Genomic DNA, 17,037 nt, shown 5'->3' with positions numbered 1-17,037 from the left:
CAAACCCAACCCCCTCTGCAGCCCTGCCATCATCCACAATTACCAACTGCCTGGAGGAGATTAAAGGCGTGGATGGAACACAATTTTCTTCAACTAAACAGCACCAAAACTGAAGCCTTTCTAGTCGGCACCACCACATCAGACTCAGTCGTACACCATCACCAGCATCACCTCCTCCGGTCATCCTCAGTCACTGATCTGGGTGTTAAAATGGACCCTCCCCTGACCTTTGAGGCTCAAATAAAACAACTGTGCAAGACCTCCTTCTACCACCTCAAGAACATTGCGAAACTCCGCCCCTCACTCACTCCCTCTGATGCCGAGAGGCTCGTCCACGCCTTTGTCTCCACCAGGCTCGACTATTCCAACGCACTTCTTGTCGGGATCCCCAGCAAGAACATTCAGAAGCTGCAGTGCATACAAAATAGTGCTGTAAGGATCCTGGTGAGAGTGTGGAAACATGACCACATCACACAAACTCTAAAATCCCTTCACTGGCTTCCTGTTCCACTCAGGATTGAATTCAAAATCTCCTTTCTAACTCACCAGTGCCTCCATGGAAATGCCCCCCTCTACCTCAGTCTAACCCAGGGCAGCTGTGGCTACTGATGTAGCTTACCACCACCAGGTGTGAATGAATGATGAGTTCCCACTTCTCCGTGAGCGCTTTGAGTGTCTAGAAAAGCGCAATATGAATCTAAGTTATTATTATTATTATTATTTATACCTCAAATAACTGCTCACCCCCAAATCCTCCACACGACGCCTCCGCTCCAAACAGGCTAACCTCCTCCAACCTCCACTGACAAAGCTACAAACTATAGGAGACAGGGCTTTCTGTTCCGCTGCTCCCAGTCTGTGGAACGCTCTCCCTGACCACCTGAGGGCACCTCAGACTGTGGATGCTTTTAAAAAAGGCTTAAAAACCCATCTTTTAAAAAAAGCCTTTTTATAGACATGCATGCTGGTTCTAGCTATTGGGCTGTTTCTAGTTTTATATTTTATTTATTTTTATTTTCATTTCATTATTATTATTATTATTACTATTTTTTTTTACATTGTGGCATTTTGAGGTTGCTTGCTCAACGTGAAGTGCTTTTCTTCAAATAAAATCTATAATTATTATTATTATTAAACACAAATCTAATAATCAAATGCATATGCATTTCAATTAATCGTGATGAATCACAGGTTACTACCCGCATGCATAATGTAAATACATTTTTAAAAAGTGGCCTTCTGAAAGCAGTCATTACTGCGATTTGGCCCTTAATGAAAATGAGTTAGAGACCCATGCACTACACGAAAGGGGGATGATAGGTTGCCAAGGAATATTGCCTACGCTTTAGAATGTGGGCGTGGCGTGGCGGCAAACATTAAACTGATGGTTTGTCACAAAAACTTTCAACAAATATAACTTGGCTCCACAAATTCAGAGCTTGATAAGAATTAGCACAAATGCAATGACAACCTAATTGCTCAGCACCTATTGGTATCCATCCGCAGTGGGTGGAGCCTCGTGGCAAAAACCGCTCCTCGCCATCAACCATCAAACTCTCATTTCTGCACTCAAGATGATCAGATCTCTTTCCAAACTGATGTAAAGCTTTTTCAGTTGGGGTCTGAGCACGACCACACGTTGACCATCCATCCATCCATTTTCTACCGCTTATTCCCTTTCGGGGTCGCGGGGGGCGCTGGCGCCTATCTCAACTACAATCGGGCGGAAGGCAGGGTACACCCTGGACAAGTCGCCACCTCATCGCAGGGCCAACACAGATAGACAGACAACACTCACATTCGCACACTAGGGCCAATTTAGTGTTGCCAATCAACCTATCCCCAGGTGCATGTCTTTGGAAGTGGGAGGAAGCCGGAGTACCCGGAAGGAACCCACGCATTCACGGGGAGAACATGCAAACTCCACACAGAAAGATCCCGAGCCTGGATTTGAACCCAGGACTGCAGGAACTTCGTATTGTGAGGCAGACGCACTAACCCCTCTGCCACCGTGAAGCCCACCACACACGTTGATATCGGCACCAAAATCGCCCCCTTTGGGGTGGAATATGATAACGGTCATAACTTCCTTCCACATGCTCTGACCTTCCTGACATTTGTGATGGTGCATTGGACATTGGGAAGGACGTGACTGCATGCGTCATGCCGACTTAACCCTGAGGTGCAAGGGGGGGTGAGGGCGGTCTCAACGCTGCTTGCGGCTTTTATTTATTTTATTTTTTTTACTGTCTTGTTTTTTGAACGCTTTTATGGTGTTTTTACTCTCTAGCACAGGGGTAAGTAGGGAACCTATGGCTCCTAGAGCCAGATGTGGCTCTTTTGATGACTGCACCTGGCTCTCAGATAAATCTTAGCTGACATTGCTTAACACGATAAGTAATGAATAATTCCGCTGGTAAATACAGTGTCAAAAATATGTTCAAAATATAAAACATTCTCATGCATTTTCATCCATCCATCCGGTTTCTACCGCACCTGTTCAAGAAGTCGCATTAATGGCAAGAAGTATTTTATTTATTTTTAGTTAGCCTCAGAATAACAATGTTATTAAAAAGAAAAAGAGTCTTATTATACTGTAAAAATGTAGGTCTTTCTTAAAAATGCACGTATATAGTTGTATTCAGTGTTAAAAAAATTATATGGCTCTTACAGAAATACTTTAAAAAATATTTGGCTTGTATGGCTCACACAGCCAAAAAGGTTCCCGACCCCTGATCTTTGAGATTTATTGTACGACTGTCAAGAGCAATACAAATAAAATATATTATTATTATTGTTATTATTAAAAACAGAGAAAACTTTATTCATTATTATAAACATATCAATGACTTTTCTGTTTTGTTTGATCAGCCATTTTACTGCTGTGTTACAGGCACTGTTTGGATGTATGTAAATAATAATTTACACAATATTTCTATGTAAATATATCTGTGGCTTATAGTCCAGTGCTGCTAATGTATGAAAATATATTTTTTTCTTCTAAAATTTTGTGCTTTCAGCCTTATATACCAGTGCGGCTTATAGTCCGAAAAAATACAGTAATGGCCCCATTAAACAATTTGCCTAGGCAACTTATCATAATTATTATAATACATTTGATTAATGGATAACTTGCTCTGAAATCATAAGCCGAGGTGACAAGCAGATATTTTAGTATTGATTTTTCAAAACCTAACAATAAAGGCTTGGAATATTTTGTGAAGTGGTCTTACAGTATTAAAGTGTACAACACATGCATTTGCATTCAGTACAATTTTTCTGTCAAAATTAATAAATGTATTATTTCCAGCCTTCTGCAATAGTGTACCCCGCCTTCCACCCTAATGCAGCTGAGATAGGCTCCAGCGACCCCTGGCGACCCAGAACGGGACAAGGGGTGGAAACTGAATGGATGGATGGATTTCCAGCCATTCGTAAACCAGTATAATAATGACATGGTGGGCCTAATCTGGCCCTTAGGCCTTGATTTTGAGCCCTGTGCACTACAATATTGACTTGATGAGGAGTTTTGGATCTCACAGGGTACACCTTTACATATAATGCAGGTGTTGCCAATTGATTTTAATTAAATAGATGTGGCAATTTTCCAAAAAAGCCAAAATAGGTTTCTCCTATCCTAAACTTAAACTCATTAGACTTACTTTTCAAAGGGTGAGAGAACATAATCCCCAATTAGTAGAAATAAAAGCATTTAAATCCCATTTTAAAGCTACTTTGTATCTGCTAGCCTTTAAATAGACTCCCGTTTTAGACCAGTTGATCTGCCGTTTATTTTCTGCTCTGCCCCTCTCTCCTGTGTGGAGAGGTTATTAGGTGACCACAGATGATGCGCTAGCTGTTCAAAGTCTGGACCCGGGGTGGACCACTCATCTTTGCATCAGTTGGGGATGTCTCTGCGCTGCTGACTTGTCTCCACTCGAGATGATTCTCTGCTGGCCCCACTATGGACTGGACTCTCACACTATAAACTAGATCCACTTGACGTCCATTGCACCGATAGCCCGGATGGGGGTTCCCACATCTGCGGTCCCCTCCAAGGTTTCTCATTGTATCCCATTGGGTTCAATCAATCAATTAATGTTCCTTTGTATAACCCTAAATCAAAGGTGTCTCAAAGGGCTGCAAAAGCCACAACAACATCCTTGGTTCACAGCCACATAAGGGCAAGGAAAAACTCACAACCCAGTGGGATATCAATGTGAATGACTATGAGAAACCTTGGAGAGGACCGCAGACGTGAGTGACCCCCAACCCCCCTAGGGCAGACCAGATGCAATGGACGTCGAGTGGGTCTAACATAATATTGTGAAAGTCCAGTCCATAGTAGATAGTAGATCTAACATAATAGTGAGAGTCCAGTCCATAGTGTGGCCAGCGGGACACCATCCCAAGCAGAGACGGGTCAGCAGCGCAGAGATGTCCCCAACCAATGCACAGTCAAGCAGTCTATCCCGGGTCCCGACTCTGGACAGCCAGCACTTCATTCATGACCACCAGACCTGGGCCCCCCCTCCCCCTCCACAAAGGAGAGGGGGGCAGAGGAGAAAAGAAAAGAAACGGCAGATCAACTGGTATAAAAATGGGGTTTATTTAAAGGCTAGAATAGAAGAATAGAGTAGAATAGATTTTATTGTCATTATATTTGCATATAACGAGATTAAAGACTCCAACTTAAGGTGTGGTTGTGGGAACAAATATGGGGTAAAATAAATAACACAATTGAACTAACAATTGAAATAAACAGACTACTATCCAATAAAAATAACAAGCAATCCTGTACAATATACAAAACACTGTAGAAATACAAAATACTGTACAATATACAAAACAAGACAAGAGTACCTAAGTAATAAATAACAAGCAGTGTCGGCTAGAGTATACAAATGAGTTTTAAGATGGGACTTAAATGCTTCTACTGATTGAGTTGAGTTCTTTTCTCGCCCCGATGTGGGATCTGAGCAGAGGATGTCATTGTGGCTTGTGCAGCCCTTTGAGACACTTGTGATTAAGGGATACAGAAATAAACGTTGATTGATTAAATTATTGTGCTGAGCTCTTTAAACTGTTGCCTTCGCTAAAAATTTGACATTGTCAGATACTTATTATTGAGCACGTTTCATATTTTTATGGTTTTAATTTCAATGAGTCACAAATCTGAGCGGTCCACCTAAAATTCGGGTTAACATTTTAGCACGATACGTAGAGCAAACCCGTAGGAAAAGAAGTCACGATTAAAAACAAAGCATTAGAGTATCATCTTTTGAAAGCAGTTCTGGTATTGTGTAATATTAGATTGTCCCGGTGTTGTTGCTGCCAAGAATATGATCAAAAATCAAAGTCAAAAGACAATTGATTGCTGCCCAGTTAGTTTGTGTTCCAGCAAACAGGATGCTCGGACAGAGTGAGTAAATCACACAGAAGTGAGCAGAGATCCCGAGGCCCAACAAGGGTGCCTTTGAAAGTGACACGGCTCTGAGGACATAAATTATCTTATTGAAGATGGAGGTGGGGCTTTAGCTATAATCTCCATCATTGACATAAAGAGGATCAGGACTGCAGTCAAGTCCAACATGATGAGATGAAACGGCTTAGGATGTGGAGGAGACTTCTTAATACAATAGAGCCAAGGGCTTGTTTGTCAGCCATCACGCTGCCTCAGACGTTTCTCTAAGAAGTGACCGTGTTGGTGAGGGAAGATCATGATCTATTTTTTTTTTTGTAGGGCATGCAGTGATGTGCAAAAGTCTTATGCCCCCGCTGGCTTTGTTATATTGGCAGTCTTTGGAAATAATAAAACAGTACACAGTAGGACGGATGACGTCTGCATGACTACATTTTTAAGAAGTCTAGATTATTGTGAATTGATTATTGATGAATTATTAGAGGTCAGTAGAGGCACTGTTGATTCATTTTAAACCAGTTAAAAGACAAATGGCCACAGCTATGGGAAACTTAGCTACACGTTCTTGAATAACTTAAGACCTGCACTGCAAAAACTGAAATCTAAGTAAGATTAAATATCTCAAATAAGGGTGATATTTGCTTATTTTATGTCTGATAAGATAATTATTCTCACTAAGAAGATTTTATGTTAGAGTGTTTTTCTTGTTTTAAGGGTTTTGGTCCTAAATGATCTCAGTAAGATATTACAGGTTGTAGCAGAGATGTCATGACCTATATTGAGTAAAACATGCTTGAAACTAGAATATCAACTGTTGCAAAGCTGTGTCAACAACACCCACAAGTATAAAAGTACTTTTTTTAAAGTAATAATTTCTTTCTTTATGTCAAGATAATACCACTAGCATTTACTTAATTTAGGAATATTTTTCAACATGTCGAGCAAAAAGGTCTCATATTTTTTTCCTACCAAGAAAAGTGCACTTGTTATTAGTGAGAATATACTTATTTTAAGGTATTTTTGATTCATTGAGGTTAGCTAATTTTACTTGTTTTGGAAAGCCTTGACAAGCCAAATTTTCTCGTTCTATTGGCAGATAATTTTGCTTAGTTAAAGTAAAATACCCCTCATATTTGTATTTTTTTCCTTGTTTTTGAAGACTGACTTTTTGCAGTGTGAAACACTGGCATTAAAACGGGTGTTCAGCACGTTTTGAGTTCCTCCCATGGAAATGTTTAAAGTTGGTGTGTCAAACTCATTTTAGATGGGGCGGGGGTCACATGGAGCAAAATCTACTCCCAAGTGGGTCGGACTGGTAAAATCACAGCACAATAACTTAAAAATAAAGACAACTTCAGATTGTTTTCTTTATTTAGAAATAGAACAAGCACATTCTGAAAATGAAGAAATCATAATGTTATTGTTTTTTTTTTTTACACTTAAATGTTGCGGTTAATAGTATTATACCTTTTTTTTGTCGTTATTTATACTTTCTGAATAAATTATGTGATAATGTTCACCAGTCAACTCATTGGTGTTAATTTACAATATATCAAGATGAAATAACTAATATCAAAATTAAATTACAGGATGTGATTATGTAGTTTGCTCATTTTCCTCGACTGATGCACTAACATCATGTGGTTTATTATTATTATTTTTTTTTTTTACATATGTAGCATAATCTACAAAGATACAAATAATTGCTATTGCGACATCCAGTGGACACATTTAGAACAGCAGTTTCTTTCATTCAAAAATGTTGGTTGATTTTTATACTTAGCAAACTCATCCCGCGGGCCGGATATATATCCTGTTTACGTATGTTTGACACCCATGGTTTAAAGCATATGACATGGTTAAGTGATAGTTAATCATTCCGATGCTCGATCAAGGAAATGTGGTCAAACGCTCATCCCTAAGGTGGTGCTTGGGCTTTGGGAGAATCCATGAAATTTTAATGAGGCTCTGGATAAACGTTGGAGTCACGAAGGCATCAATGTAAATATCCAATCCCAGAATCCTCATGGCACCGACCAACTCTTCTTCGCCCCACTTGAATTAGGAAGTAGTCGGCAAACCGACTAACGGATAGACAAATAAGCACAAATACGATGTTTTTACTTTTGTTAAAGGGAAAACAATCCCTATATGTTACAAGACCATTGATGTATTTCCCTTTACTCTGCCTTCGAAATGGTAACAAAAAGGTTTGCACAAGTCGACTAACAATTCGGGTAATGGGGATTCTGCCTATTTCACCTATAAAGCCCTCAAAAGAACACAAATACATTTACATAGTGTGACCTGCATATTATTTAAGCTATAGCGACATTGTTACTGTAGGAGTTAACAGAGGCAAACACCAACTATTTTAAATAATTCAATGAAATAAACCAATTGCATTAAAACACTGTATTTAAAGGGGAATTGCACTTTTTTGGAAATTTTGCCTATCGTTTATTCAGTTCAGTTCATTGTGAACTCTTCGCGCCGTTCTTGCCAGTTTCAGGTCCTAAATGGCTGTCAAAGGGTCCCAATTTGTCGGATTATATTCTCAGCCATATACTTTTCAGGTGAGATGTATGATTTATGCTCTCCAAAAAACTTAGAGGGAGCAAGGAAGCAAGGAAACAGCAGACCACCCGATGATGTAAGCACAGGTTCGCATGGAAGTGATCACGACGCCGCTATAAATTGTTTGTCTGCGTTAGCTCTTGCAATAACAATAACGCTAATACTTGGTTAATATTCAAATCACGAAATGCAAATGGGGTATTGTTGGCGCTTTTTGAATGGTTATTTATCAGATTTTCTGGCCGGAATAGTGGAGCTCCTTTTGGCTCTGCTGTGAACAGACTTTTATTTACGTTTAATTAATATTTAGAAGGCATTTTTTAAAATTTAATTCGTCCTCATGTCTTTCATAATGATTGGTTACATATTAGAGAGAAACTGCACTTTTTTTGGAATCGTAATGATTTAAACAATGTGTGACTTGTTCATTTTTTTTAGAAAAAAAATGTTTCAATACAGTAGCCATCTTCCTAAATACTGTAATCAATACTTGCATAGTGCTTTTCTACCTTCAAGGTACTCAAAGCTCTTTGACATTATTTCCACATAACCCATTCACACACTGATGGCGGGAGCTGCCATACAAGGCCCTAACCACGACCCATCAGGAGCAAGGGTGAAGTGTCTTGCTCAAGGACACAACGGACGTGACGAGGTTGGTAGAAGGTGGGGATTGAACCAGGAACCCTGAGATTGCTGGCACGGCCACTCTACCAACTGCTCCACGCCGTCCCTAATGCACAGGTATGCAGTGATTGAAATGTTTCTCATTTTTGCACGCTCTCATTTCTTAATAATGTGCTCTGAAAGGCAATTTCCAAGTGTGATCTTGGGTGTTTATGTTTAAAATGCTGACAGAGGCTATTAAAAACCATGACGAGGTTTGACTTCACTAAAAAGGGGTCGCGATTTAATGACAATGGGGAAATGTGGGTAGCAGGCTGAGATCAGTTGAGAAACCCTCGCACGGTACTCTCCATACTGTACAAATGTTGATTGTCCCGATACCAACATTTTGATACTGGTACTGGTATCAAAAGGTATTTTGATACTTTTTGGTACGTTTCAATACTTTTTTAAATAAATGGGACCACAAAAAATTGTGCTATTGTATCTATTTTAGCAAAAAAATATTAGGGTACATTAAAGATATATTTCTTATTGCAATTTTGTCCTTAAATAAAATAGAAAACATACAAGACAATTTGTCTTTTATTAGTAAGTAAACAAACAAAGGCTCTTAATTTAACGGCTGACGAATGCAGTAACAAATTGTGTCATTTATCATTCTATTATTTTGTCAAAAATATGAGGCAAAAGTGGTAGAATATTAATTATTAATCTACTTGTTCATTTACTGTTAATATCTGCTTAAACTCTCGTTTAACATGTTCTATCTACACTTCTTTTAAAATGTAATAATCACTTATTCTTCTGTTGTGTGGATACTTTACATTAGTTTTGGATGATACCACAAATTAAGGTATCAATCCGATACCAAGTCGTTACAGGATCATACATTGGTCATATTCAAAGTCCTCAAAAGCATAATATAATTTTTTAAAACGAAAGAAGATGTTGTGATGCAAAAAAATATCGATGTAATCACAGTAGTATCGACTAGATATGCTCCTGTACTTGGTATCATTACAGGTGTAGATCCACCAATGGTGTTTGTTTACATTGTGACGTCGGTGAGCTTAGGGAGTGTAGTGAAGCCTGTATAGCTATTCCTCAACCTGCAGGTATGATACTTGTAAGAAACTGACTTTATTTGTCGACATGGAGGCGAGGATTAGTGATTTAGAAGTTACTAAAACACTGCAGACTGCGGATGGACTTTAGCCGCTAGCTAGCTAGCCATGTCTTAAAGCACTCTTTCCTGAGGGCGGTTCAGTGTTATATCTTCACCTTTATTGTTAGTTTTTAAGCCAACATGCGTCCATTCTCCCTTTTCTGTCTACACACTTTTTGTAAGTACTCGGGGATTGTACGCTGCCGAACATGCTCCTCTGCTCGTAAACCAGCAATGACACGATGTGACGACGACAGGTGGCCTGGGGGATCGGTACTTTTTAGTGCCAAAAATGATTTAATAATATTGCGGTACTATACTAATACCGGAATACCATACAAACCTAGTAACAAGTGAAACAGTGTTCATGGTTTTCCAATTTACCTGCACATCATCTGAAGACGGCTCATAGCTGGCCCGCTTGAAGGTTTCAGTCACGTTGCGAAGGATTTCCACAGAAGACAACAGGTCACCGGCATAGAAATTCTTCCTCTGGGTGAGGTCCAGTAGGTTTTTTGTCACCTGGGACATGCCGTCTCCCGCCAGCATCCTCTGTCCTTTCGCAAGGTGCCCCTGAACCTCCAAAAACAGGAGAGGACAAAACTTGGGGCATCGGCGTCCTTCGCACATTTGACAGACACACCATCGGCGTTCACACAGAAAGGAAATGAGGTGTATGAAATGAGAAATGAGGCCTATGCTCCCAACGAAGTGGCGGCGAATATCTGCGCCAGACTCAATTGTGTTGGCTCTGGCGGATGTCTCGAAATGAGCCGATGTGAATAAAAGAAGATAACTGGAGCAGAAGACACGCTTAGGCAGAACTAAAATGGCATTTCCCATCAATGCACAAGGTCTGCGTGCATAAATGTACAGTGCATTCACAGGGAGAGCTATACATCTTGGCTCCTTTAAATTGCTCTTTTTCCAGCGTTAAACTGTTTTTAAAGGGTAACTATGATGCATTTAGTTTTTTCAGACTTATAAATATTGCAATGTTGGATACTTGTGTTTGGCGTGAGATCATACACAGTTTTGGAGGGCTCTGCCCGCGGTGTTTTGCAGTCTGGCGACGCAATTTCACAGCGAGGTCGACATTCTTATTCAGTCATTACGTAGAGCAGTGGTTCTCAAATGGGGGTACGCGTACCCCTGGGGGTACTTGAAGGTATGCCAAGGGGTACGGGAGATTTTTTTAAAATATTCTAAAAATAGCAACAATTCAAAAAGCCTTTATAAATATATTTATTGAATAATACTTCAACAAAATATGAATGTAAGTTCATAAACTGTGAAAAGAAATGCAAGAATGCAATATTCAGTGTTGACAGCTAGAATTTTTGTGGACATATTCCATGAATATTGATGTTATAGATTTCTTTTTTTGTGAACATTTTTTTAGAATCAAGTTCATGATTTCAGATGGATCTATTACAAATCCCAAAGAGGGCACTTTAAGTTGATGATTATTTCTGTGTGTAGAAATCTTTATTTATAATTGAATCACTTGTTTATTTTTCAACAAGTTTTTACTTATTTTTATATCTTTTTTTCCAAATAGTTCCAGAAAGACGACTACAAATGAGCAATATCTTGCACTGTTATACAATTTAATAAATCAGAAACTGATGACATAGTGCTGTATTTTATTTCTTTATCTCTTTTTTTCCAACCAAAAATGCTTTGCTCTGAGTAAGGGGTACTTAAATTAAAAAAATGTTCACAGGGGCCTGAAAAAAGGTTGAGAACCACTGATGTAGAGCTATCAGTCAGAGGGGGAGGGGCTCTGTATGAGGTCAGCTGAGTTGGACGAAACAGAAAAAAAGATAGGATAAAATATTATTTTCATCAAATCACATAACAGAGACATACATGCTGCTAAAACAGCTTTTTTTTTATGAAGGTCTGTATCGTTTGGAGAGTGTGCAGCTCTACATAATGTTGTGGCCGGGTGAATCTATATAATGTTTATGAGGTTAATTTTGATTAGGTTTTGGGGAAAAAAATAGTGATGTATATTCAACTGTGTACATTTTTAAAAAAGATACATTTGGACACTTTTGGAGGGGGCTATGGGATTGCCTCCACAAACGAACATCTGGCGGACAGTCTCAAAGCAGGGGTTACAAAAGCGACTGAGGAACAAAATGAACACCAAAGCATATCCAATACCTATTTTCTACACCAGGGATTCTCAAACTGTGGTACATGTACCACTAGTGATACATGGGCTCCATCTAGTGGTATGCAAAACAACCACTCGATTAAAGTACAGTGTTTTATATTCAAACACGGTGTTACTGTTCAAACTATGTGTAATGTTACTGGGGCTAAATTTCTTAAATGTACTTGGTAAATAACACCTCTGCCTTGTTTTTAATGAATACTGAGACCTACTTTGCTACTGTATTCTATTATCCGTCATTATAGTGTCATTTAGAAAACCATGTTTAGTTGGTGAAAAAAAAAAGAAGAGAAACACTGATCGAGACTACAAGAACAAGTTTTAAACGTACAGCAGATGGAAATCATCATAAATCCCCTTAACAGGAAAAAGGGTCTCCATTCACATGTTAAAAGTTACTTGCTTGATTTGTGTGTAATTGTGTTCTGTATATGAGAAAATAACACATTGGAATCTGCTCGTGTTTGTCCTAGTAAATTGCAGGAAAATATAATGCACTGTATTTTAAAATGACATACTTCCGGATTACTGTAAATGCTGTACTTTCTATCGTAAAAAAAAACTACCATATTTTATGGACTATAAGGTGCACTTAAAATCCTTTCATTTTCTCAAAACTCGACAGTGGGACTTATAGCCCGGTGCGCCTAATTTTGGTTGTGCTTGCCGACCTCAAAGCTATTTTATTTGGTACATGCTGAAAAGATAAGTGTGACCAGTAGATGGCAGTCACACATAACATATACGTGTAGACTGCAACATGATGGCAATCACCCATAAGAGATATGTTTAGACTGCAATATGACTCAAGTATACAATACAGACATTTTATATGATGCATTGAAAATATAGAACATTAGACACGGCCCTCAAAAATCTGTCAAAATAGTACGACTTTGGTAAGCTACGAAGCCTCACCGATTGATGGATTTTACTGTACTTCAACATATGAGTATTAATTTGGCGTGTGTATAAGGTAAGAGGGTAACACTTTAGTATAGGGAACATATTCACCATTAATTAGTTGCTTATTAACATGCAAATAACTAAGAGTCTTCCCTCAATTAACCTCAGAATTATTGCTTATTAGTAACCTTAACCCTAACCCTTATATGTTCACCTAGTGTCCAAATAACTCTAAATTAAGTCTTTGTTACTTTAATAAGCAACTAATTAATGGTGAATATGTTTCCCATACTAAAGTGTTACCAGTAAGACATATTATCTGGCGCTTTGTTTTGCAATATTATGCAAAATAAACTTTTCTTACCTTCTGGTACCTGCTGATCTGTATTTGGGATCTGCATAAATCCTGAAAATGTGTGCGTGTCCGCCTTTGTAGTCAATGAGCTTCTTCTTTTTTTCTATCTTCTTGTTATGGGACATGCATCTTCCGCTGTTGCCATTTCTAATATAAAGTAGTGTAAAGTTCTTACTTACATCTATCAGTAAACTCGCTGTGAAAGCGCTAAAACATACCGGTGGAGTGAGTTTACATTATTCACCCAAGGAACTTTAGTTATTAGAGAGTTAAGGTTGGATGGTTTTTCTGACGTTTTTGTTGAATGGATGAGGAGATGCTGCTTCGTTATTGATTTAAGTAAAGTCTGAGTGTCATTAAAACAGTTAGCTCCATCTTTTGACACTTCTTCCACTGCCGTCCTTGCACGCTACACCGCTAAAACAAAGATGACGGGGAGAAGACGCTGTTGAAGGTGAGCCACGTAAATAAGACCGCCCACAAAATGGCGCATCCTGAAGCGACTGTCAGAAAGCGGCTTGAAGTTGATGTATTAAACGTAATCCATGCAAAATGTTGATTGTTACATTTTATGTACACCACAAGGAAGTGTTTTCAAATTAGAAAAAAGATGAATAAAAAAGTAACCCTTTAATCCGGTGCACCTAATATATGAAAAAAGACCTGACTAGACCCGCTCATCGGCAGTGCGCCTTATAATCCAGTGCGCCCTATGGTCAGGAAAATATGGTAACTACATTGATATTATGGTAAAGAAAAAGTGCAGCGTCTTTGGAGGACTGAACGTGTCCAATATGGCAACAAAACAAACGGCGACATGGTAAAGTGATAACAATGTATTACTTAAAGTTACAGTTTTCTATGTTTGGTCACGCTGCAACAAGAGCGGATGCTTTGGGCGTGGGGTGGATTTTAATGCGTTGGGAATAAAGGCTGTGGGAGGGAGCTGACTTTGCACTTACTGATTGCTGCAAGTATCTGAATTCATTTGTTATGCATCTGGCATAGCTCGGCGGCTCCCAGAAGGCCATACCGCGGTGATCCAAAGAGCAGCGTCGACTGGTCGTGCCTGCGAGAGACAGACAGAAAAAATAAAAGAGAAGGACGGCGACAGATTTGGAGAGGAGGAAGGGGCAGCGGGGCGGGTGGGGGGGGGGAGATAAGAAGGGAGATGAAGATGCCGGCGTGGAGCATTTAGGGGGGGGATTAAGACCGAAGGAGAGTTGAATGACGGGAGGATAGAAGTCATGTTGGAAACAGGAAATGAAGGAGAAAGGAGAAAAGAAGGCAGACATATTAGTTTTTTTCATGAGATATTTAAAGTCCCCTTTTGTCCAGTTCTGCTGCCTATCACTCAACATCAAAATTTGATGTTGCACATTCAATTATGCAATACAGACGAGAGTGCTTATTTGAATGGATTAGCAGTTAAAAGCCTACTGAAACCCACTAATACCGACCACGAAGTCTGATAGTTTGTATATCAATGATGAAATATTAACATTGCAACACATGCCAATACGGCCGGTTTAGTTTACTAAATTGCAATTTTAAATTTCACGCGGAAGTATCATGCTAAAACGTCTCGGTATGACGTCACGCATTGTAGAGGACATTTTGTTCCAGCACCGTTCACAGCTATAAGTCGTCTCTTTTCATCGCGTAATTCCACAGTATCATGGACATCTGTGTTGCTGAATCTTTTGCAATTTGTTCAATGAATAATGGAGACGTCAAAGAAGAAAGCTGTAGGTGGGAAGCGGTGTATAGCGGCCGCCTTTAGCAACACAAACACAGCCGGTGTTTCATTGTTTACATTCCTGAAAAATGACGATGAAGCTTTACTATGGAACAGAGCGGTCAAGCGAACACGGTTGGATTGGACCACACACACAAAGAACAGTGTGTTATGCAGCGATCATTTCAAAAGATCGTGTTTCGAAGAGGGTCCCTTGCGAAGGGCAGAGATGGGCATCGCCACCACCCGTTGACTGGTGCGGGGCCGACCTTCAGGTTGTACAGGGGCGGCATAGCTTGGTAGAGCGACCGAGCCAGCAACTTGAGGGTTGCAGGTTTGATTCCCGCTTCCGCCATCCTAGTCACTGCCGTTGTGTCCTTGGGCAAGACACTTTACCCACCAGCTCCCAGTGCCACCCACAGTGGTTTACATGTAACTTAGATATTGGGTTTCACTATGTAAAGCGCTTTGAGTCACTCGAGAAAAGCGCTATATAAATATAATTCACTTCACTTCACTTCACAGGTATAATATATAATCTCACTAAAACACTAGTAACACAATAAGCAGATAAGGGATTTTCCAGAATGATCCTAGTAAATGTGTCTAATAACATCTGAATCGCTCCCACTGTATAGTCTTTTTTTATTTTTTTCTAGTCCTTCACTCTCACTTTCCTCATCCACAAATCTTTCATCCTCACTCAAATTAATGGGGAAATCATCGCTTTCTTGGTCCAAATCGCTCTCGCTGCTGGTGGCCATGATTGTAAACAATGTTCAGATGTGAAGAGCTCCACAACCCGTGACGTCACGCGCATATCGCCTGAAACTTCCGGTACAGGCAAGGCTTTTTTATCAGCACCAAAAGTTGCGAATTTTATCGTCGATGTTCACTATTAAATCCTTTCAGCAAAAATATGGCAATATCGCAAAATGGTCAAGTATGACACATAGAATGGACCTGCTATCCCCATTTGAATCAGTAGGCCTTTAAACTGGATCCCCCTGACTTGTAATATATGCACCATGTCCCGCGTTATTAGTGCTCCATGCAGGGAAAGGTTTATTCGAGCATGCAGCACCACTGCTGTGGTCGCTGTCAGGCACTGGAACAGCGATCCCGAAATAGCAGAACCGCCCAGTATCCGCCCACGCGGGCCTCGCGCGCATCCTACGTCGACGCTCCAACATCACACCTTCCCAGCTGTCGACCTGCTGGAGTGCACTTCACAGATCACCCGGCCGCTCGACATCCCGTGGAAAACTCCCACTGTAACAAAACATTTCCCCTGGCGTCTTTGCCTCGCTTAAACCTTAGCTATCGCTTGTTCTTGTTCTCGCTTTTTCACACGCCAACACACACACACACGGGGAGAGAGGGCTCAACGCCACCCCTCCTGCACGCCCACCTTCTCCACAGCTACTATCTTATCTGCTCAGTCCTCTCTCACACACACACACACACACACACACACACACACACACACACACACACACACACACACACACACACACACACACACACACACACACACACACACACACACACACACACACACACACACACACACACACACACACACACACACACACACACACACACACACACAAAACGTCACCCCTGAAGCACAAATGAAAGACTCAGGGTAGGTTTTTGAACACTGACTCCAACTGCGGCACAGTCTAGAAAATCCAACAGCTGTGTCAAAAAGTCTGCATTTATAAATATAATCTCGCAGAGGATTGTATTAAACAATATGCTTATTGTGGAGGTCTTGTTCCTCAGGGTCCCTTGGACCACCAATGACGGGCATGACAATCCTCGGTTATATTCGCGAACGATGTTTTATTTTGCAATTAATGTTGTTTTTATGCTTTTCAGCAAATGTCTGTCAATCTTCCCCAGTGAACACACAAATGGTGTTTCTTTCGTCTCTGCTCTCACTCTCGCTGCCATCTACATACCCCATTTCCATATTTGTTGGAAAATTGTGTTGTATGTAAATATAAACAGATTACTATGATTTGCATATCATTTTCAACCCATATTCAGTTGA

General features: G+C 40.0%; 1 protein-coding gene across 9 annotated transcripts in view; it reads right to left on the bottom strand.

The window, feature by feature from the left end:
- The window catches only part of adgrb3 (adhesion G protein-coupled receptor B3), a 418,594-nt gene that overhangs the window by 146,135 nt on the left and 255,422 nt on the right, over nt 1–17,037 (bottom strand). For 8 of the 9 annotated variants that reach the window (XM_061910386.1, XM_061910388.1, XM_061910390.1 and 5 more), the window contains 2 exons: nt 14,203–14,309; nt 10,179–10,373 (listed from right to left, as the gene is read on the bottom strand). In XM_061910386.1, the coding sequence (XP_061766370.1) occupies nt 10,179–10,373; nt 14,203–14,309 (302 nt within the window). The remainder of the gene's footprint in view (nt 1–10,178; nt 10,374–14,202; nt 14,310–17,037) is intronic. The other variant, XM_061910384.1, reaches the window with a different exon arrangement.

This window comes from Nerophis ophidion, linkage group LG09, assembly GCF_033978795.1.
Source record: "Nerophis ophidion isolate RoL-2023_Sa linkage group LG09, RoL_Noph_v1.0, whole genome shotgun sequence".
Classification (NCBI taxonomy): domain Eukaryota; kingdom Metazoa; phylum Chordata; class Actinopteri; order Syngnathiformes; family Syngnathidae; genus Nerophis; species Nerophis ophidion.
Note: the sequence above shows the minus strand (reverse complement) of the source record. Positions and strands in the feature narration are given on the sequence as shown.